The sequence below is a fragment of the Pieris brassicae genome, chromosome 9 (assembly GCF_905147105.1).
Source record: "Pieris brassicae chromosome 9, ilPieBrab1.1, whole genome shotgun sequence".
Taxonomy (NCBI): domain Eukaryota; kingdom Metazoa; phylum Arthropoda; class Insecta; order Lepidoptera; family Pieridae; genus Pieris; species Pieris brassicae.
Genome location: NC_059673.1, coordinates 1320916 through 1346586, shown reverse-complemented (window position 1 = coordinate 1346586; position 25671 = coordinate 1320916). Strand labels below are relative to the sequence as shown.

General features: G+C 34.2%; 1 protein-coding gene across 1 annotated transcript; it reads right to left on the bottom strand.

Annotated features, from left to right (window-relative positions):
• Nucleotides 1–8881: 8881 nt before the first annotated feature.
• LOC123714204 (solute carrier family 2, facilitated glucose transporter member 2-like) lies at nt 8882–25191 on the bottom strand. Its single transcript, XM_045668395.1, has 7 exons — nt 24934–25191; nt 16432–16640; nt 14867–15178; nt 14442–14565; nt 13514–13722; nt 11457–11645; nt 8882–9127 (listed from the first exon to the last, which is right to left on the bottom strand). Exons 1-7 carry the CDS (start codon nt 25010–25012, stop codon nt 8888–8890), a joined length of 1362 nt encoding a protein of 453 aa, XP_045524351.1. The 5' UTR covers nt 25013–25191; the 3' UTR covers nt 8882–8887.
• Nucleotides 25192–25671: the final 480 nt, after the last annotated feature.

Here is a 25671-nt window from a genome sequence, read left to right as displayed (position 1 = left end):
TTGGTGAAATATCGTAGGTAAGGTGCAGCAACCGGAAACGAGGAAGACAACTTAGAAGGTGAATAGACCAAATTTAAGACGAGAGAACAATGATGGGATTTGGAGTCCTTTGAAAAAGGATACACCTAAAATAAGATTGAAATAGAAACGTGTTTAAATGTAAAAGTATCGTAACGAAAGGTTATTATTATTATAACTATCGTAATAAAAATACACGATCAAGTGTATATTGATAATTTAAACCTCATGAGCATTTAACGTGTCCAGTGTACATGGATATGATGGAAACTTCTGGATGTACCACATACTCCAACTTGGGTATCAAGCGACACGTGTAACAAAATAAATATTTTCTATTTGTTTGTACTGTGACTGAATTAACAAAGTTGCTCGTTATTATTAGTAATAATAATAAGGTTTTTAATATATTTTTAATTGAAGAATTATCGGTGAAGTATTGTAGAACTATACATCACATTAGTATATATAAATTTAATGATTTTGTTGAAAATAAATGTTAAGAGGCTTAAGAAAACTGTGTAATGGAGTGATACACGAAAAAAACTCCAGTAACTGGCTTGTTATAAAATAAAAATCAAAAGATCAAAGGTTGTACCTTTTTAGGTCTGTGCCTTAGATTTCTGTATCTGTTTCATGATAATATGTCAAACAAGAAGGTGATCACACCCCTGTTCTCGATTACATTATTACACTATAAAAAAATATCTCAGAGATTTCTTTTTCTAGACTTCCTATGTCGATTTCATTTTGTTAGAAATTAACGCCTGCTAAATTTTCATTAGCAAAGATGAACGTTTCTTGTTTTGATTTTTTTTTGTTAAAAACATTTAGATCCGTTTAGTGCGACGTTTCTTTTCCCCCCATTTTTTTCTAAATACTGAAAAATACTCTCTAGAAAAATCCTGTTTTTATAGTATGTTCTAATTAATTAAGTATTTAAAAATATCACTACAGTACCGAAGTCTATTTCTAAACATCTATGTTATACTTAATAAACATATAAAAAGTTTTCCTGTTATCGCAATTCTCATAACGCCAATTTTCACCAGTCTCTAACCATTCACAACGAGTCTTTAACAATACTTTACAAAAGATATTCTTCGGAGATTCAATTTTGTAATTGAATTTGGCCGAAGCCAAAAAGACAGATGAGCATCGCTATAATTTATTCAGATTAGAACCTTTTGAGACTAGACAGCCTTAGACCCTCATTACACCGGTGAGTAAATGTGTACAATATGGTCAATTTTAACTTATGCATATTCTTAACGTATCGCATGTGTTTTAAGCTCAAGTACGACTTCATATGGAATACTCTTCGTATCTCTGGACTGGTGCTCCCGAATACCAGCTTCTTCCTTTGACCAAATTCATTGAAGGGCTTGTCGAATTGTCAATCACCAAAGTATTACTGATCGGCTTGGTTCTCTCTCTTTTTACGCAGAGTCATTGCGTGTGTTTGCGTATTCTAAAGAATTGTTTGGGTTGAACTCCTGCATCAAATCAACCGTACGAGCCCTATCAATGCCAAACTTCATGAACCGTGGTATCTACTCCTGGTAGGGGTGTTCCTTGAGAGACACAACTTCCAGCTATTCAAAGCTGTACTCCTCACTCAAAGGCCAGCAATGCACCCACTAGAATGGCTGTTTATGAGCTGCTGCGATGACCGTCCCGTAGGCTCGCTTGCCCTATATATAAAAATGTATGGTCTATTTTCTTCCACTGGTTCTTTCCCGTTGGCCTGAAAGGCGAGATCAACTCTGGTGACATCAGCTATTTGGCGAGCGTAGCTCCATCTAGAAATTTGATTATTCCGACAAGTGCATCTCCTGCGAGACTTGGACTTCGACTTGGATCGTGCACACTTGCCTGAAGGGCGGGATGGAAGATACACTACAGTATACACCAGTGAGAGAAACACGAGGCCTTCTCCGGTGAAGGTGGTATTTTACGCTAGACTAAATTGATTTTCTCGCGCGGGCTTTTAATATTAATAATAATAATACCTTTATGCATCCACTTGTTGACATACATTTAAATATATATATATATATACAGACGGCTACCAAATTAGAAGAGCTTCAATTGGAACGTCTAAGACATCCTCCGTACTCCCCGGACCTTGCTCCAACAGATTACCATTTTTTTCAAAATTTGGACAACTTCTTGCAAGGGAAAAAAATTAACTCTGATGGGACAGTCCAAATCGCCTTCACAGATTTTATTGATTCCCGTCCGACTGTTTTTTTAGTAAAGGGATCAATGAACTACCTATGAGAGGGCAAAAGTGCATAGAAAACAATGGTTCATACTTTGATTAATTAAGTATATTATATTTAAAAATATTCGACTTTTTGTTAGAATATGTCAGCGCTAGATATGTCAAATAGTTAATTACGATCTCATTCAAAATACATCGAAGTTCATCTACACAAAATTCCTCAAAGCCTTATTTTAATTAATATTTATTTTGTTACTGGAGGTTGTTAACTTTACAATTCGGTGTAAAAACGGCCTCAATCTCGCCGTAAAACCAATTTTCAGGCCATTTACGGAGGTATTTAAATTCATTTTCGATGTATTGGCGATAAATGAACACTTTTGGCGTTAAATTAAATAAATCAAAGGGTGTAGTACTGTAAGGGTTGAAGTTTTTCAACGACTTTTTTGTAATTTTGAAATTTATAATTAATAAAAAGTCTATGTTATAGAATGATTATATGATGCTACAAGTGTCTTACCCCCTCTAGTTTCTATTTTAATGAAACAATAATTTGTTTTAGATCAAGCAATCAACAAGGTAATAAGCCTCTTGTGGTTTCAAACTTGTTCCGCTGGAAATCAAACCCAGAATCTTCGTGTATATAACATCATTTAATTATAAACACTGTGGACCTAGAGGCTTCAGTGTGACTCTCATCCCGGAGCTCGGATGTCTGCTGTGCTCCAATGGACTGTTAGTCTGTGTCCGCAACTGTGTCCGTGAGAAAGGCACGTCAGACAGAAAACTGTCCATGATCTAAAAATTACCACAAACGGATACAATATGCCCCATGTAGAGTTGTAACACAAGTGGATTATTATTATCCATAATTATTAGTGGCGATATATTTGTTAAGGATACCTAACATATCTGTATCTGTCTCTTGATCATATGTCAATCTAATAGGCAAGTTAGCCTCGTGTGCTAACGCCCGCCGCGCCATCGACTTTATGAGTCAAAGCCAAGCATTTCTTCACGTTTTCCTTTACTGTCCGAGTGAATGTTAAATACGAATATAGAACCAAAGACTCAGAAAGCCGGGTAGCGAACCAATGACCTCGGGGATGAGAATCGCAAGCTGATGACACTCGGTCAACACTGCTCTCCAGAACCGTAATATAAACTTGAATTACAGTCAAAACCATTTACGACGACATCGTTTAAAACATACCGGTTACATTGACCAAAATCAAAGGTCCCGGCGGGTATAAGGTACTTAACAACAACGTCATAGGCTGTTACGACTATCGGTTTTTACGACCAATTAGAAGTCCCTGCCATGTCGTTATAACAGATTTTGAATGTAGTTGAATATATAGATAATACGTTATGTCTTTATATGCAATAGTTATTAGAGGCTTACACAAACGGAAGCAAAACCTTGTTTGTTTCCTAGATTAATTGTTACTAGAATTTGTTGAATACATTAAGATAGTGGTGGAAGATAGTTGAGACAAACGAGGGGTCAGTAAAAGTCAGCCATCTTAGTTCCGATTTCAAACCACTTTGATATAAATATATTTTCTTTTTCCAAGTGCACAGGTGCTAATTGAAGATTTGAGTTGACTGGTGATCCCAGAGCTGGTGTTTTCCTCGCTGTACTGCGATACTTATCCGTTAAACGAGGCACCAGCTCTGGGGTTCACCAGGAGCCTACTTAAATTTTAATTTATCCATAAGAAATATATTTTGTGGTCATTTTGTTAGCTTCATATTATACTTATATTCCATCCTGTTCAATCCCCAATCTCATTCCTATCATAAAAGCGATTTAAAATTTTTGGGAGCTTACGATCTTTTCTCCTTACCTTTTACTTTTATGATCCTTGAAATTTCATCTCGTATTTTCCTTTCTGGGCGAATCCTTTAAGGTATCTGCAGTGAGGCTATGGTTCACTTCCCGTCGCTATTTGCTTAACTCCTCCCTCTTCCTTTAAATCTCTACTCAAGCATAACCTGTTCACATCGTATCCCTAACTTTCGTACTAATTGATCTAAAATTGCGTGATTAATGTGCAATTTTTCTTTTGTCCCTTTTTTAAATATTGTCCTGTTTACAAATGTTTTAATTTCTTTGTTTTGTTCCATTACTTTTGTTTAAATAACTAAATGTCTTATGTATTCACTTCTTGCGCTGGAACAGAACGCTATAAAGCGATAAGGCCGCCAGTTGCAATTGCAATATAATACAGTTGTCATTCAATAATGTGAATTGTATTATATTCCTCTATATGCAACTATAAATAAATAATTACGCAATCTTTGTCTCCACATAGGCCTCGTCAAGCTACTTCCAATTCCTTTAAGACTGGCATAAAAACATACTTTCTAAATCAGTTGAAAACTAGAATCTAGAGAATAGATTTCAATTTCTTTTTATCGTCGTTTTACGATCGGCCCCTGAATGAAATATCTATTTTATTTCACCTCAGAGGTATATTGACATGCATGCATTTTATTTCCGACCGTTGTTTGAAATAATGAAAGCTTTAAACGAAAAAGAAACTTTTACTAGGCATTTAAAAGAGTATTTTCTTCGTAAAACCCGTGGCAAACCGGGAAAAAATTCTCTAACTGTTTCGTGATAATTTCCATTTGTTAATGGTCAGCCTTCAGTGCCTGAATCAGGCCTAAGGCATGTCAGTTCCGTTCCCAGTCATAAAAAAAGTAATCGGTGTAATGAAGATTATAAACTTTTAACGATTAGACATACATAGCAATATGCAGACTTTTTGTAACCGAACACTAACCACACCACATCACACACAACGCAAACCTTCATATAAGCTAGCCAAAAAACGCTCTTTGCCCAACGCTTTTTCTCCTTCAGAGGCCCTTTCTTTAAACACTTTCTTAAAACCAAAATTTTCACTTATTTCAAAACTTTATACATTCAATAACAATCTTAAACAACACCTTCTCAACCTCTCCTATGCAGAAACGGAAAGTATTATAGTTTATTTAATAGTTTTCTTTCAAAGCTATGTTAACAAAAGCCAATACTGTTATATTTTATTTATAAAACGTCTTATGAATTTATTGTCTAGTACCATGTCAAAAAACTAGCTGCCCTCGACACAGGGAATCCGTACTTTTGATATACGGTAAATGCATTTGCGCATCTGCCTCCAAAAGTTGCAGGTTTGTGAGACTCGACCCACACCTGAACTTCTGCTATTCAGAGACTGGGTGCAATACCCACTAAAACTTCAAGTAGTACCTGCAACACCGCGTTACAAAGGCTCTTCTTCTGTAGCATTACTTGCTCAACTTAACTCAAAATAACGAATAAAAGGCCGGCAGCGCACTCGCGAGCCCTGTGGCATTCAGTGTCCATAGACGGCGGTATCACTTAACATCAGGTGAGCCTCCTACCCGTTTTGTTTTATAAAAAAATGTCAATAGAAAAGATGTTAAATTGATTGTAAATAACACACACATAGAAGGGTACCACTGCATTCCATACCTCGTCTCCGCCGACCATTTTTGGGCAACGCAAGGTGGTGCAAGGTTCATACAAAGGTTATAACGTAGCTGGCCACTGTGGTCAATCCTCCAACGTATGTTGTGCCGTGTCCGCATATGCACCACACTCCAAGCAGCTCGGTATTCGTTACCGCTGCACGATGTCATGTAAGTATCGTCAAAAACGACTCATGGATGTCTCTAGTGCTCTGTTTACCTAAATATCTCTTTTAATAATGTACAATAAAGTTTTTGAAGTGAAACTTATTTATCGGCGTTGGAAAAATTACCGTCACATTTTTCCGTTACGCGCTATCTTTTTCTTGTCCTTACCACGGTTGATTCGAAGAGATTCGAAGCCATTATTAAGCCGAACGATAACAATGATAGTAATAAACCTATTACAATTAATGAAATTCTCTAATAATCTTAGTAGTAATAAGATAAAATGAGATAATTGTATTATTTGTATTCATGTCTATGATAATAAAAGCCATTAGTTAAACTATATCTAATTTAACTTTATTTAATCAAATTCTGTAAAGTTGCATATAGTAGATCATTCTTCGAAAAATAAGGTCATAAAGAAGTTTCACACATTTTTTTACTTCTTTTCTTTGTATAATTATGTCTAGATATAACAATATTAAGAAAATACAAAACCCTTAAACTGTCAAGCCATTAGTAATGTAATTAATATCAGAAACCAGCGAGGCCAATCAAAAGATTCAATTTGTCTAAATCTCATCAGCAGCGCTCTTCGTTTTAATTAATTTATCAAACATCTTGATATCCATCACATATTATATTAGTGACGGAGAGTAGTGATGTACGCTACATGAAAATATTCTGCCTAGTATCGGACTTTTCCTAGTATACGTATAGTACTTGCCTAGTATTATCCATATCATTTATTAGTTTTTTTAATTCCTTACGTAATTTTACTTGTATTATATATGCGTGGACACGTTAGCCCCACCTCTCTCGCATAAGCAAAAAGACTGGCACAGCCGCAATAGTGGGAAATAATAAACGGTTCCAATATCAATCTTTCCATCAACATTGATTTTGTTCCCTCTGGAGTAGAGACTCATAGCACAGGCGCTTAAAGATGTACGTTGCAAGTTTAAGTTGCAACTGATAGATACAGTGACCTCAGACCCACCTGGTCTGAGGTCTGAGGTCTTCTCCTCGCTTAACGAATAAATGCTGCCAACGTTAAAAGTATACTCTTACTAAGTAGGTTAAAAATGTATTAAACTTAATATATAACTGTTGAGCAGTGTTGGCCTAGTGGCTACAACGTGCGACTTTCATCCCTGAGGACGTAACTTCGATCCCCGGCTGTGCACTGGCTGGATTTTCTTTCTATGTGCTCATTTAACACTCGCTCGAACGGTGAAGGAAAACATCGTAAGAAAACCAGGGTGCCGTAGACCCAAAAAGTGGACGGCGTGCGTCAGGCACAGAAGGCTGATCACCTACTTGCTTATTAGATTAACAAATGATCATGAAACAGATACAGAAATCTGAGGTCCAGACCTAAAAAGGTTGTAGCGCCATTGTTTTTTTTTATAGAACTGTTTTTATGTGTGTGATTGTGGTAACCTACAAATGACTCAGAATTAATAATTATGTTGACAGAACACATTCAGGTTCGTTACTTGGCGAGGTTTTGCATGGTGGACGATTATTGGCATTTGTAATCTTTATATGAAAATACTTAAAAACGACTTCTGCGCATCTTGATAAAAATGTAAGCGTAGAGGCATGCTATATTAAAGCTTTATTAATTTATACTGGAATAGTATTCATATGATAAATGATTATCTGGTATATAGGTATATCATAGGTGCGACGGCGAGGCTTGCGTGGTCCAGTCTGTTGCACAGATCCCCGTTGACAAAGCCTACTGAATGCAAACTTCGACACTATCGACATTTTTATATCTTCGCAGAGTGAGTTCACAGTAGCGATATTGTGTGTAATATGTATTTATTTTTTTCTACATTATCGTATTATTATGGTAAGGATAATGTATGTATTTTTTTAAATAAAATTTGATATTCGTGTAGGCGGTTTTAGATTTGTGGTACAATAACATTTAAACTTTTAGTCACAATAGTCACATCACTAGAAAATTCCCCTCATATTGCTAAGAGCGTCAACCATTTGCTTACGTTATGCGTATAACCCAACTAATTGTGTTTTAACTATTTCAGAGGTATTCTCTTGGGTATATACCCCTATATATCTTATAAACGTAGATCAAGGGTTGTAGAAATGGTCTGCTAGTATTTAAATGTCAGCAGAATTACTTGGGCAAGTGACAAATCTATTTCAATTATACCAAAATACAATTAAATGATGAATACATAATTTATAAGCAGAACATCGAAACACCGACAAATAAAAGGAAATTGATCTTTTTAGTAGATTTATGTATTGATGTATTCATGTATTTATTTGCATTCCATAACGTTACAAAAGATGTTTATGAGGCTTAAAGCTAGGTACGATATTATGGACCCTGTTAGGGCACAGCAAAAGAAGGCATTACAAAACCTATATAACATAACTAATAGCAACAAAATAGCACATAAAACTTCACAATTATATAATTTATAATTAGAACACTTCGTAGTCAAAAATGTTGCTAATTAATCCTTTGGACCCGAAGTCTCTTATAATATTGCCATTGTAGTCAAAAACAAGCGTAACAAGCGTAAAAAGCGTGAACAAGCGTAATAATTTAAGACGAATAGAAAAAATATTGTTTATAACTGATAGTTTTTCCCTCTTTACACGAGACATACGTCATTATCACCAGCCATGATGTGTTTTTGAGTAAGTTCAGTTTCAGAGAATGTGGCTAAGTAAAACAGGTCATTCTTAATCACGTATCACGATGTTAAAGACATAATTTTTCTTTAAATTCATATATAATAATATATATATACACTGCCACAGGGACTAACCCTTTAACCCTAAATCTTTATAATATTTTTTTATTATTATTACTGTGTAGTGCAAGAAGACATACTGTATATTTGGGATGGAAATAAATATAACACATAATATATATATTTTCGTAATAATTATAAATAGGACTGAAAAAAAACCTCCATACCAATATCAAATTCTATCTATTACAGGAACTCGTTTCAATTGCTTTTCAATTTGTTTGACATTTTTATCTTTAATCTGTGGTAGCGCCATGATGCTGTACACTGCTCCTACTAAATTAACACCAGCAAACACGTAGAATAACGTCTGTATTCCCATCAGATCCTCGAAGTATTTTAGCGTGTGAACGTGCGCCATTCTAATTATTTGCGAATATGCGTACACTAAGGCCAGTACTGTTGATCTTATCTGGAAAAAAAAACGCTCAAACTAAAAAACTCAAACTTTTGTTTTTTTGGATTGGTATAAAAGCAAACTTGAGTTGGTATACAATCATGTTCTACTCCCATGGACACGTGGATGCCAAACGTGTATTTTTAATAAGGCGCTAATAAAGAAGATTGGAGTATGTCAAAAGGCTCAGGAGCATTCTGTTATTGGGTTGAAACTTAAAGGCAAAGTTATGAACAGTTTTGAGTTTCATTATCGGAAGTCAAGGCAGAGTACGATTACCATCAGTATCACCCTGACGTCCCTTTTTCCACAACTTATCGGTTCTTAAGACAGTTTTTGCCGCCCCCCTCTATGTGGAACCAGCTTCCCACTGAAGTATTTCCGAACCAATTTGAAAAAAGCCGGCAACCGAACGAGCCTTCTGGCAATGTATCCTTGGGTGGGGCAGTATCACTTAACCACAGATGAGCCTCCTGCCTACTGTTTTTCATATAATAATATTTAAAAAAAAAAAACAGTGTAATACATAACAAACGTTGTAACACATTCAAAAAAGTTAGAGTAAATTAGCCGGTCATGGTCCACGTTTGTGATGACAGATGGGTCATGGCTCTTTGACTCTAACTTGGAATAGACCAATGGGAAGAAAGAACAGGAGGAACCAGAAAGCTGGGAAGATGAAATGAAAGTGATAGCGGCGAAAGATTTGGAATATAGTAGCCAAGATGAGGGACAAATAGAAGAATTTGGAGGAGACCTTCACTCCGTAGGACGTCGTGTACTAATGTTAAATATAATAAAATAATGTAATCCTATTTATATATAGTACTCGAATACAGGCTATTTTTATATTTATATCAATTCTTTATTTTTTCAATTTACTACGAATATAGAAATAAGAATAACCAAAAAGGCACCGGCCATGTTAAATCAGCATTCAAACGTCAAAACATAATTTGAAATGTCATATTAAAACACATATTTTGATATATACACGTCGAGTTCTTGAGACTTACCATATAATAAATTACTTGTATATGTTTATTGTACAATATTTAATTTAGAATGACCCAAATATCTAAATTCTATTTCTAGCCAAATTGTATCGCCTGCTCAGATAATGTGTCGGACCGCAATGTAACCACATTGAATTTACTGCAGCAACTGTTCAAGTTTAGTACAAATGCAAATAATGTATTTTATTGGTATATAATATAATATCTGCTTTATACTTTTCCATTCATAAGTAGAACGACTCTCACCTCTCAGGTCCCGTGTAAAATTATATTTTTGTATTGTGGGTGGTATATTATCAACACGTGCTCATACGGTGAAGGTGAATCCCATGAAAAAACTGGTTTAAGAAACTAAAGTTAATAGCGTGTGTCACACACAGAACCCTGAGAAAAAACGATCCTAGATAAATTGCACTTTGTGTTCCTACCAGACTCGTAATTGTGCCTTGTTTCACATTCCTCACAACGACTAAAAAACAGGACACATCCGCACGGTGTGAATACTCGGTATGTACACCGTCTATTCACACCAACGCCGCCGAAGAAAGTATTGCTTAGTATTAAAGAATTTTTTCCTCCTTTATAAATTTCGTAACAGTTTGAACCATTTTGCATTCATTATTTAATATATGTTTGGTTAAATATTTAGTTTATATTTATTTGATATATAAATACGAAATAAATAAAATGACGAGAAGTGAGAATGCCAAACAATAGACGAATGAGTATGTTCGATTGTGATTGGTCAACAACATCTCTAGTCCAATACACGTAGACACGCGACATGATGCGTCATGAGCGACCAATAGAACGCAAAGTCTTAAAACGCGTTACGACACTGTGATTGGTCAGAAGCAATGAAGACTGTGATTGCAAATGCTTTAGCGGCACAAACTGACGGGTATTGCTACAAAGATGGAAAGGACCGTTTTACAGTCTTACCGTTCTAAATAAAGGTTTTGTCATTTTATTTTTAAAATGTATCATGTCTTAAGAATTCGCTCAATAATAACTATCGTCAAAATATATCGAAAACTAAACAATAAATTAAACAAACACATTAACCCTGTTAGACAAATTATACAGAAGTATAACGAATAACTTTCGCCAAAGTTAATCTTGAGAAAATATCAAAAACTTAAAACGATAATTAGTCGATTCAGAACCTATTAACCGCTTTTAACCCTTTATAATGGATTATGCTAAAGCGTTTGATACCAATCATATCAATTAATTTAATATTAATTCTATTTCGTAATACTTAAGTATAAAGGCAAATGTTTCATTAAACTAGAAATTATTTGAGAGAACGTATGTTAAAAAGGTACCTCTAAATTTAAAATCTCCACCATAATTACAGTTGGCAGCCCCCACGCCATGCCGTATGCGAAGACCACTACACTCAGAGACACCACAGGCAGCCATCTTAGTGTCTTCACTGTTAAATCAGGTAACGTGTCCACAGCCAACACTCCCATAGACAATGCTATCAAGGAGTATGACAATGTAAGGAGATACTGAAAGAAAAAAATGATTTTATTTGATTTTACCTGTAATTAGAATTATCTTAAAAAATGACGACTCATGACGAAATTTTATCTGCGTTACTGCTGGTTTCGAAAATTACGTAGTAAACTCAATATCGAAATGGGAACAGTTGTTTAAGTTACAGAGTACGCGTGCAGTTTGCACGGTATTACAAGACTAACGCCACCTACGAGAGTATAATGTACTGAAAGAATGAACATATTTTAGTACTTAAGTATTTTGTAATATGAATTAGGTTTCAAGAAGTTTTTTCTCATTAAAAGTAGTTTCTCATTAGAGTCCATCTATCAAGCAAATTCACGGGTGTACTGGAAACAGGTTCACGGCTACTATATCCCGTATATCAGGAGGCAGACTGTTGTATAGACTCGCTCCGAAAATATAAAAAATATTCCACCGTATTCGGTTCTGATTTCAGGTAGATGAATTTAAAAATATACAAATTTTCCTGTACTTCAATTGAAGGTAATTGCCATAAAATATAAGCTTATTATACGATAGAGATTTATTATTTCAATTAAATATACAGTATATACAATTATCTTAAAAATAATTAAAAAATTAAAAGTTTAGTCCCTGCGGCAATGTATCTTTAAAGCTGGCAACATTTCCTCGTTGTATTGCGATACTTATTCGTTGAGCGGGAAAAGCACCAGCTCTGGGGTATGGTGCAGTTATGCTTTAGAAAATTGAGGTAATTTACAAATAAGAAAATTGATTAATTCATTTTATAGTTTGTGTTTTTGTTGTTTTTTGTACCAACTGGATTTAGCTGGTCGTGTCCGCGTGTTATAGGGACTGCACAGTTTATATTATATATTTGCTTGTTTGTATTGTGTTTGTTCTAATTTAAATAATAATAAAAAAACTAATCCCAAAATTTATTTGCCCGGAGTTGATATCGACTAAAATTTCTGCATAAACCCGTCATCTTTTAGTCGATATCAACTCTGGGGAAATAAATACAGATAATGTAACTTTCTCTACAGCTGTGATACTCTTTGACATTTAACACCTTCAACGTCTTCATCTAATCTCAAAAACTCATGTTCCGGTGGCAGAGTTTACCATGTGATGAAGTAGGCTGAAGCCTAGGGCGGCACATTTTTTGCCAAATTTGGGGTCAGTTTTTTTGATATATGATTTCTTCATACAGATTTTGCGATATCTGATGTTCTACAGATAGAAGTTTGCGAAAAAACCTCTCCCCTCTCACTTGTCATTGTACATTTGGTGTAGCAAAAATCTATATTTTAGAGTAAAACAGCTAGTTCGCCGACCCCCAACCAGTAATCCACCTATGCACCCTGTGCAGCTAACCAAATTTGAATGTTATATAAAAATCTGATAATAAAGAAAAACTGACAGAACAAACATTTACCGGTTGCATCACAGAAACAAAAAACAAGACACAAACTACGTGATACTTTTTGACATTCAACACCTTTTGTCATCAGTCACCGTGACCACGCACGCTGTAAAGCACGCGAAACGTCGGAAAAAAATTAAATTATGTATCCGGTAAAAAAGTGTTTTCTTTCAATGTGTAAAACCTATGTTAACAAAAGACAATATTTATATATTTATTGACTATACGTATTTTTTGTTAACAATTTCCTAGTGATTTCATCCTAAAACCTATCATTTCAAACTTAAAATCAAAATAACCGAATTCATATAGTTAAACTTTATATATTTATGCATTTCTCTGTGGTTATTAGGCTATTTAGAGCGAAAGGTATGAATCCTGTGTGCACAAATATAATCATATAATGACATGACAAGTTTATAAGATTTAGTAATAATGCAAAATGTAAAAAAAAAAATACTTACTTACTTTTCGGTCGACAAATCGAACTAAGACTACCGAAGACGCGCCTCCAGCAAGCAATCCCAAAGGCACAAGCATCTGCTCCGGATCTATCGAGGTTTTAAGCTGGGCAAGTGCCTTTGCCTGGTCCAAAAACATACTGCTTCCACTCAGAATTGTAATTGTAAAAAGTACCAGGCCGATTTTGGACGCATCACGCCAGATTTTATTTTTGACTGGAACAAAATGATTGCTATAGTCAAACTATCTATTTTAATCCATAATGCTTACAGCAGTTTCCATATTGACCGGAAATATATTCATGTAGCGGTTAGACGAGACTTCAATCATGTAACTTTATTATAATATACTTACCTATACTTCTAGAAAAATCCATGAATCTAAAATTAATTAAAAAACTAGGTCTAAGGTGTATCGCTTTCATATTAGATTTACGAGTATTGAAAATGAGCTAAGTTTAAGTTTAAGTAATCTCCTAAGCAGTATGTTGGCCTTAGGGCTTCAACGTGTGACTCGACTTTTCCGACTCGAACGGTGAAGGAAAACATCGTGAGGAAACAGGCTTCGCACAGAACCAGGCACGAGGGTGTGTGTAAGGCACAGGAGGCTGATTATCTTCTTGCCTATTTGATTGACAAATGGTCATGAAATAGATACAGGAATCTGAGGCCTAGATCTAAAAAAGTTGTAGCGCCATCATTAGTTTAATGTGTTGTAATCCTTCACCGTTCGAGTGAATGTTAAATGCGCACTTAGAAAGAAAGTCTCTTCGTACACAGCCGAGGATCGAACCTACGGCCTCAGGGATGAGAGTCGCACGCTGAGGCCACTAGGCCAATACTGCTGTCTGTTCAAGTAGATAATACAGTTGTTAAATATTTGTGTAATTGTTATGGTTTAATAATAAAATTTGACTTTTCGAGTCAAAACTTACACAAATCAACGTATTTCCATGGTATTGTTCTGTCACTCTCATCTTTTAACCTTTTAAGTTCCCTTATCACGTAATTGTCCGTTTCCTGCAGGCATTTTAGCTTCGCTATGTTTGTCTTTGCACGCTGTCAAAATAATTGGAACATTATGCGATGTTAATAAAATAATTGTAAAGTGTTCGTAAAAAAGATCGCTTTCCAGCTATTAATAATTGTTTTAGTTTGTTTATAAAAGCTTACCAACGCTCGGCACATTGATACATTAGTACAATACAAATGATATACAATATTTAATATAAAGAAGCACTTATAGGCAAACAGCAAATAGACCCGACCAGACCTAATTAATTTATCACAATATCGGTGAGTTTTGGCAAAAACGCAACCAATTAATAATAAACATGACGTATTAAGAATAGTAACTCACATCATATTTCCCGACTTTCACCAAATAACTGGGTGATTCGATCATCAAGAATACAGTTACAAACTCCAGCATCACCATCGCTGCCATTAAATACAGCATTGACTCATCATCCATCACCAGCCTTGTCAAATAACCTAATGGTGTCATTATAATTATCAATGATACGAGCGATGCTCTTGATGACGCTGGTGCGATCTCCCGTATGTATATTGGTATGACGGTGAAGAGTCCAGCTGATGATACACCGGCCAGGAAGTGGGTTATGATGTATGCTATTCTGTTTGGTGGCAGGAGGAGTGGTATGCAGCATATCTGGAAAAATCTATACTCAATAAAATGCTTCAATGAATCTAAAAAAGATAATGTTTTATATTTTTCGTGAACATTCTTTATATTCTGGTCACCTGGTACCACCTGGATGACAGGCCGTAATTTTTTGGGTCTAAGGCGTGGTTCCTTACGATGCTTCCACATGAGCGAGTGTTAAAGATGAGAGTAACAAACTTACTACGCTGCTCAAAGTAAACTAAACTCTACTCTTAATCAAGTTGATTTATAAGTTAACAGTTTAAAAATCATCTCAAGTGAGGAGTATTCAAGTGTCTCTGAATAGAAATATAAGTGCAGAACATAGGTGATGATTTTGTTCGCGCTAAGTCTTTTTATCTTCATCTCATTTTGAATCTCAAGTCCGTTCGTGTGTGGATAACTGCAGTCATCTCTGGGCCGGTGCTGCCAAATTATATCTTGGTGCTTTGGATGCTATGAAGGGGCGGGCTAAGCTAATTATAGACGACGATTCACTCGTTCGCCGTTCAGTTGCCTGCCCCTCAGTCTTATATAGATGGCACTTCGGAGAATTCTCAGTGAACTACATTTTCCGCCATCGCCTTTCATACAACGCTCATCTAGAAGCACGCTGGAGTTTCAGCCCTACGTCGTCGTCAACCCCAGGTGCCGCACTGCATGATTTGGTTCGTCGTTTCTTTTAAAAACAGCAAAGGAATGTAATCTTCTGGACAGGCGTCTAATAGGCGACATCTCACTTAACATCAAGTAGAATTGTGGACAAACGTCTATCTCATTCTGTATAAAAAACATCTCACCCTTGGGCTTAGAGACAGATATAACGATACAGATTTTACTCGGCAAAACTCATGCATTTTATAGTCACAGGTGTAAATTTGCTTAAATCATCAAACGAACGTGTTTGTACAGAACAGTCAATGTTTGTATTTCGTCAATCAATTCACTAAAGCTGTATTGTTTTAACCGACTAAGTAGATCGTATTTACTTCTAGAATCTGCTAGAATTTAGTTGTTAATTCACGACAGTTTTTGTTGGTTTCACATCCATAATTTTACATATATATGTAAATAAATCATTCAAACAACACTGTTTTACCTAGAGCACTCGTCTACATATCTATATATCAGCTCACTCAAATTGATTTCAGCATGATCTAGTTACTCACCGATATTTATTATCCAGTATTTTTAGAGAAATTACAAAAAATAGATTTAAGATAGAAGAAGATAGATTACTGTTACTGGTATGTACTCACCCCTTGTAACATAATAATTAAATACACTCCAAACTTCCGTCCAAGCCGGTCTATAATCAAACTAAGTAACGGCGCTGATATTCCAGCGCTGAGAATTAGCATAGTGGTACTCAGTGGGACATTGTTGAATCTCGACAAGAAGTGACCCGAATGTGATGTTATTGTGAGGTTATTTGCTTCTATCCCGTGGGTGATGAGTGGTAGGCTTACTGAAAGAGAATATCCTTTAATTACTTAAATAACTTATTAGTCTTAAATTAGGTCCAATTGTAATTCAATGATGTATCAGTGAAGAGACCATTTATTAAAAAAACCTGAGAAACAGAACAATATATCATAGGTAAATTTGTCGATTCAATTCAAAAAAGCCCCAATTTTTTTCTAAATATTTTCATCACTCGGCAATGGTGTACCAATGTCTTTAACCCCATTAAAATTAATTAAAAGATCATGATTCGTGAAATGAATGGAAGAACGTAGAAATTTTTGCCTTAAAACTAACCTAACCTAAATTAAACATCATAATTTGTGAAATGAATGAAAAATCGTAGAAATTTTTGGCTTTAAACTAACCTAACCTGATCACAAACGCTACTTAGAATAATAAAAAATCATAGCAATTAAATTAAACATCATAATTTGTGAAATGAATGAAAAATCGTAGAAATTTTTGGCTTTAAACTAACCTAACCTGGTCACAAACGCTACTTAGAATAATAAAAAAGCATAACAATTAAATAAAACATCATAATTTGTGAAATGAATGAAAAATCGTAGAAATTTTTTCTTTAAACTAACCTAACCTGGTCGCAAACACTACTTAGAATAATAAAAAAGCATAGCAATTAAATAAAACATCATAATTTGTGAAATGAATGAAAAATCGTAGAAATTTTTGGCTTTAAACTAACCTAACCTGGTCACAAACGCTACTTAGAATAATAAAAAAGCATAACAATTAAATAAAACATCATAATTTGTGAAATGAATGAAAAAACGTAGAAATTTTTGGTTTAAAACTAACCTAACCTGGTCGCAAACACTACTTAGAATAATAAAAAAGCATAGCAATTAAATAAAACATCATAATTTGTGAAATGAATGAAAAATCGTAGAAATTTTTGGCTTTAAACTAACCTAACCTGGTCACAAACGCTACTTAGAATAATAAAAAAGCATAACAATTAAATAAAACATCATAATTTGTGAAATGAATGAAAAAACGTAGAAATTTTTGGTTTAAAACTAACCTAACCTGGTCGCAAACACTACTTAGAATAATAAAAAAGCATAGCAATTAAATAAAACATCATAATTTGTGAAATGAATGAAAAATCGTAGAAATTTTTGGCTTTAAACTAACCTAACCTGGTCACAAACGCTACTTAGAATAATAAAAAAGCATAACAATTAAATAAAACATCATAATTTGTGAAATGAATGAAAAAACGTAGAAATTTTTGGTTAAAACTAACCTAACCTGGTCGCAAACACTACTTAGAATAATAAAAAAGCATAGCAATTAAATAAAACATCATAATTTGTGAAATGAATGAAAAATCGTAGAAATTTTTGGCTTTAAACTAACCTAACCTGGTCACAAACGCTACTTAGAATAATAAAAAAGCATAACAATTAAATAAAACATCATAATTTGTGAAATGAATGAAAAATCGTAGAAATTTTTGGCTTTAAACTAACCTAACCTGATCACAAACGCTACTTAGAATAATAAAAAAGCATAGCAATTAAATAAAACATCATAATTTGTGAAATGAATGAAAAATCGTAGAAAATTTTGGCTTCAAACAGGCTTTAAAGAGACAAAGAGTGGGAATGTTCTAGAATTGTGCAATCGCTACTCAGTAGCAAGCCCGCCTAGAAAGTTCTCGAATATTGTTTAGAATTATTCCGAGGGATATATAAGCGAGCCGAAACGCGTAGTTTGGAATGCGACAACACGAGAAGAACACCGAAACGATAAAGTGCGAATAAAGTGAATACAAGTACAGTGTGAAGAGTGCATAAGTGAAGTAATTAGTGATTGTTTTGTGTGTGTAATTAGTGCATCTCTGCAATTAATTTGTGCCCATAAATTCCTCATTGATTTTTCAAGAAATAAACCCTTGAATAAATCTACGGCATTTTCTATCCGATCCCCTAGCTCGTAACAATATATATATATATATATATATATATTATTTTTTTAAGCGGTCCAAAGCCATGCTCTCTTAATATCACCCGGGGTACATACAAGTCGTAAAGAACGATGAAAAAATTTGGACCTGTTTTACAGGTGGAGCCGTTAATCAACAAATTTACCGTCATACTGCAGGTATAGCCTGGCATCTTCGGTTTTGTAGTTACCACATATATAATGCTAAACCTGCAAGTCTACCACGCATTTTTAGATTTCAATACTAAGCATTCATACCACGTAAGACTAAATATGAGACTATCTTTTTTCTATCGGCCTACAGTTACACCAGTGTCTTCTTTGCCGATGAGTAGAGATGTATGCGATATAAATTTAATGACGTAGAATAAATGATGTGAAGATACACTGTTATGTTATATTCTATATCAAACATATTTTATTTTTATTTTATCAAGTTATAGTTTTCTAAGGACATTATGGCGTTCTTAACTTAATGTTAGCAAATAAATGCGTCCATTTATTACAGTTATTTGGCCAATTACACTTATTAAACGTAGGTCAAGTGACTTTTAGATATTGTATAAAGGACACAACTTGTACCAGAAATATTACTGTCAAGACATTGCTAAGTATTTGTAAAATTATATTTTTGTTATAGCATTTCTCGTTTTTTTTTTAAATTTAAGTTAATGTTTTTAATTGAAGTATAATATATTAATAATGTTATTAATATCTTAGTAACCAAATGATGGGCGGGTCAAGTGCTACGGTGCCCTAATGAAAAATGGAGCAAAATATTGACAAACGTCACCTAGCGACGGAAACACATATGATCACAGTGTTTTAAAACATAAATGCTATGTTATTATAAATAATAAAAGCGAGTATAACTTTATAACTGACACAGTGGCTACACCGCTTAGGTCTGGCCCTTAGATATCTGTATCTGTATCAATATCATTTGTCAATCTAATGGGCAAGTAGGTGATCAGCCCTCTGTGCCCGACATCGACGAGTCTACCAGTTGCCTCACGATGTTTTCCTTCACCGTATAAGACAGAAAGTCCATTGGTTCAAACCTACGACTTCAGGGGTTGCACGATACTAGTTATAAATATTAAGAAATAAGATGACGTGGCTGATATGCACTCGGAACATCGAATTATACAAAATGAAACGTAAAAATAAATCAGAAGCGTGACTCTTTTTACTCAGATGAGACCCAGACCTAATCAGAGATACTATCTATCTGTATCTAGATCTATCTGTATGTATTTCAATATCATTTGTCAATCTAATAAGCAAGTAGGTGATCATCCTCCTATGCCTGACACACGCCGTCGACTTTTTGAGTCTAAGGCAAGTTTCCTCACGACGGCCTTCACCGTTCAAACTAATGACATAGAAAGAATCTCCATTTGTTCACAGCCGGGGATCAAACCGCATGGATGACTGTAGTTTTAATGTTGTAACAAAAAAAAATAGCAAGCACGGCGGTTTATTTTAAGTAAAACCCCTAAACTGTCTCAGGCATGCGATCATAGATCTGTGGCCAAGAAGCTGGGCAACAGTGTCAACCTTACCGATAAAGAGACTTTGTTTACTTAAACTAGGTCTGGCTTCCGCCAGGCTCAGGAAATATCCTCATGATAATTGATATTTATGGGCGAGTTGAGGCCCCCTTGTGCAAACACAACGAAATAATGTGTTAAAATAAATAACACACTTTTATTTTCTAACTACTATTTTAATATTGTTACGAAGACGGGTCGACTGCATGTTTCTAGATTTTTCCACTAGTTAGAGAACTTTTCAGCAGGCTGTAATATGATTTCTGACCGTTTCAGGAGAGGGTCAATCACATATTAGAAAATTGTAATTTTCATAATGTTACCCTAGTTTTCAGGAAGCTGAAACCTTTTTTCAGTCGGTTTCAGAACATGTGTAGTCGAGTGGTGCAGTTTTCAGGAGACCCGTTTTCAGGCGTTTTCAGGCCTAGTTATACCCCTTTGATGAAGGAATATTCTAGACCGAACTTTCTAGGTGTGAGACAAGGACGAAATGATACGAGAGAGAGAGAGAGAGAAGATCAGAACTTTCTCGAAACTAGACGAGCACTCTAGAACGCCGTGCGACAAGGACGGAGCAACGTGCGAAAGAGACAAAGAGTGCGAACGTTCTAGAATTGTGCAATCGCTACTCAGTAGCAAGCCCGCCTAGAAAGTTCTCGAGTATTGTTTAGAATTATTCCCAGGGATATATAAGCGAGCCGAAACGCGACTAGTCACTTAGTTTTGAATGTGATAACAAGAGCGAAACACCAAAGCGATAAAGTGCGAATAAAGTGATTACAAGTGATAAAGTACTGTGTGAAGTGTGCATAAGTGAAGTAATTAGTGACTGTGTTTTTGTGTGCTATTAGTGCATTTCTGCAATTAATTTATGCCCATAAATTCCTCATTGATTTATTAAGAAATAAACCTTTGAAGAAATCTACGGCATTTTCTATCCGATCCCCTAGCTTGTATCATACCTTGAATTACATAGTTCGAATTACTAGCGCTGTTAAATGTCTACTTGTAAATGTTATACTCGAAAACCAAAGAAATTATAATACATATTTTTACGACTCATTATAATGTGTAACCTTTTAAGTTCCATAACAGAAAAACTTAATAAATGTCTTCTAGTCGAGCACGATTTTCGAGATGACATCAAAAAAGAGTGGAGCATTACGTACATACTCGTGCGCAAGTTCGGCTCTGTACATCGAGAGCAAACAACGTGTCTGGTGAGAGAATGTTGAGGTATTTGCTACCGCGGCTAATAAATGGTCCCCATCAGATATTAGATAGCTTAACGTTAACTAATATAAAAAAGTAAATTGAAAAACTACTTTTACAGAATTTGTCGCCCACGTAAACAAGACTGCTGTGATTAAATTAATATAAACAACAGCGGGTTTCTAATGTAACATATTGATTTATTGTATTATTTTGTAAAATAAATAAAATAAAAAAGTAAAAAATACCTCTTCCATAACCAACTTTATAGTAAAATCCATAAAGCTGTTTAGCACACACGTGAGTGCATGAGTGAGTGTATGTGTGATGTAGTGTGTAATTACATGTCTCAGATGCATCTCCAACTCAGTCATCAGTGTTTATAAGCCAGTCATTCCGTAAAACACATTTGATCTTAATACCGGCAGCTAAAGATAAACTAAGATAAATTCGTTGCTCTCGAAATGCTGATACTTATCTAAATAAGATAAACAAGTGATGCCAGTATTAACTGCTTATCTATTCGCAATGTTTATCTTGACTTTAATTTTTGAGTCAAAAAAGAACTCTTTATACGAGTTATGTAATGTTATATTAGACTGTAACTTTATTTATGGGTTGTTAAGTGACACATCTAAAATTAAAACAGGAAGGTAACATCCTGTTTTAGTATTTTATTTATTCAACTAAACATAACAACCAAATACACAGTATTTACAATTTCCTTAAGTTACATAAATAATAAAAAGAAAATAACAAACACATTTAAAAAGTTTGGTCCTTAGCAGTGTACCTTTAACGCTGGCAGCATTTCCTCGCTTTATTATTCCTTCCTTCTCGGAAACGAGAATGTTTTAATACAATTTATGAATATATATATGTGTAGTTTTCGCTCGAACGATGAAGGAAAACATCGTAAGGAAACCAGCTTCAGAAACAGGAGGCTGATCACCTACTTGCCTATTAGATTTACAATTGACCATGGATCAAAAATAAAATATATCTATCTGAGGCCCATACCTAAAATGCTTATAGAGCGACTGATGTATTTTATTTTTATTTATTTTATGTAGTTTATAATAAAAAGCGCTAACGAAAGCTTAACAATCTTGTCGCCAATACGCCAGTTTCGGTAGTGTTCATGAATTTTTGCTTTTGTTAATGTGTAATCGACATCGCTTTTATATTTATGTGTATATATTTATGTATTATTAGTAAGTCTATTTATGTTTAACTGACAACTTGGTAAAATTCCATAAATAAGTCGAATTACAGTTTTTTTGTTAGTTAATCCCTAATTTTATATTAAAATAAATAATAAATAAATCAATGGCGCTTCAACCTTTTTAGCTCTGGGCCTCAGATTTCTGTATCTGTTACATGATCGTTTGTGAATTGAATAGGCAAGTAGGTGATCAGCCTTCTGGGCCTGACGCCAGCCATCGACTTTTTGGGTCTAAGGCAAACCGATTTCCCCACGATGTTTTCCTTCACCGTTCGAGCTTGTGTTAAATGCTCACATAGAAAGAAAATCCATTGGTGCACAGCCGGGGATCGAACCTACGACCTCAGGGATGAGAGATGCAGCTGAAGCTAAATTTCATATTAGTTATAATAATAATCTTTATTTTCTCACAAAAACTTCATACATAAACAAGTTACAGTTATTTATTATTATAAATAAATGATTGCCTTTCTTCTATTGAGGGAACTTTTTGTTTGTGTGAGACTGATGCCCGTTAAAGGTACCTGTGTTAGCGGTTGTCATTCCTCCACCACTACGATAGAAGGTCTTAATAATTAATAATCTCGTGTATTATATGATTAAAGATACTTGACAACAAGGTTTAAACAAATTGTTTCATTTGAACATCTCTCTAACAACCGCTAGCGAACATACTCGCGAGCATATTTATACATTTATTTCAATAACTGTGTGATGTTAATATGCTAATTGGTGGTTTGTAATCTCACAACGAGGTATGAAGCAGGTATCTTTGAGTCTATGCCTTTAATGTGTTTTATATAGATAGACATACAAAATGGCAATACTTCATTATTAGTGTTTGTGAATTGCAAACGAACGCAGAAACTTTGGGATTAGAGTCATTTACACCACTAAGGTTACATTATATAAACACAAATTACATTACCCTTTTAAATCAATTGGAAGAACATCCAAACGTTTTACCGACAATAAAGAAACGAATATGTTTGTATGCTAAGTGCTAACCACTGGTAGCTCGATTATTTGTGAACAGATTTTGATAAATGTGTTTTTAAACATTTGTCTCTATTGAGAAAAGGTGTATATCCCTATATTACACACATATATATATATATATATACTTAAACTTACAATTTATTTATGTTTTATTTATTATTTGTTTGTACAGCTGTTGGGAATAAAAAGGACGCCCTGGAATGCTGGGAAGGTGAAATAAACGAGATCGCGGGGAAACATTGTAAATAGCAAGGATGAGAGGCAAATGGAAGAAATTGAAGGAGGTGAATCGACATTGGAGGTCGTGATAAATTAAATATAATAACATAAATGTTATCCTTATTATTATTCGAATGCAGGCTATTTTTATTTCTTATATGAACAGCTCTTAAGATTTTATGTAATTTCTGTATCATTGTTTATAAATAAATATTTCACGATACATATTGATTAATCATTCACTTTACTGAAATTAAAAGTAAAACCGTCATCATACTCAGCACGTTTGTAGAATTCTCTCCAAATCGCCTTAATAATTAGTCTACATATAAAGATAATTCAATCAAATCTTGGACGTTTCTGAATCAAATAAATTTGAATACAGCAATAACTGAAGCAAGAAACTGTAAATGTCTATGACATTAGTATGTTAATAAGGCACTGTATTTGATATAGATTTTTACTCTCCTTTATCAAATAATAATTTCTTTAATATTTTATTTTCATCACGAATATGACCTGTCATTGAAGAATTTTTATCATATATTGAATATTTATTAAGACTGTAATGTAATGTAAAAATGTAAAACATTATCATTGATTAACTCAATAAAACAACGTTGGGTTATCATTAATTCGTTCTAGTTTTTTGTTTAATTTAAAGTTCAGTATTACATTTATAAACAATATGTACGATGTACAATTGAATTTAATGACAGTTACTTGAAATAATGATCAAAATACAATAAAATGAAAAAATAAAATTTTGCTAACACGTTCACATCCGTCTCTTCTGCCTCATCAAAAATAATAAAAAAACATTAAAAAAATAAATATAAATATAAACACGCATTTGTTGCATTGTTACACAATTAGGTATTTCTTAAAGGAAGGCACTCGGTAGTCTTCTGGAAGCGTGACTGTCTATGGACGGCGATGTCACTGAACATCAGGTAAAGATATCAAAAACGTCGAAATTAATAACGAAAAAGGCCAAACGAAAGTATTCATCAAAAAGTAAGAAAGACTTTTTAAATTAAACTGAAATAAAACCAATTAAAATGCAGTTAAAAATGTCTTGGTAACATTTGTAAAAATAAAACTATTCATAAACATACCCATAAAAGATAAGGCATACTGCTTCCAACAACTTCCTTTATTTTCCGCATTTTCACGCATCGTAATTGTGAAAACCATATCTAAAACTATACACTGACAACACGAAAAGCGGACTGAAAATTATATGGAGTAATCATATTTAAATGAACACAGATGCACAATCAAAAATGAACTCTATCACGTTAACATAAAGTCGATACTTCAATAGCGTATCGCGCTGTTTACAAAGAAATTATAGTAATAAAAGATAAATTTAATGGATAAATTGTGAGTAATAAAGCGACAAGTAGAGTCAATAATACGTGAGATGGTACGCGTTTGTTGACTGAAAGGAGATTTTGCTCTATGCTCCGTTTAGCTACTGGCTTACGTTACTAGATAACTAATGTTCTTCAAGGTAATTCGCCCACGGCCTCTATTGAGACTTAGCATTGAGCAAAATAATTTATTTTTATTTATTGTTTACATAATCTGAAATAAAATGAAGTTTATAACACATTTATAACGTCGAATAGATTTAATTAGTTACCTTAAACACTACTGCCAATGACATACATCGTAACGTTTAGCCATTAAAAGACACAAACAATTGAAACATCGACGCTCCATAGATAGCCGATGAACGAAATCTGTTTTCGACGAGAATTCTCATTCTTATTCCAATACAGGATGTATTCCTGTTTTGGAATAAGAATTTAATGATGTCTGATTAGGAAAAGAAAAAGATGGATTGAGGA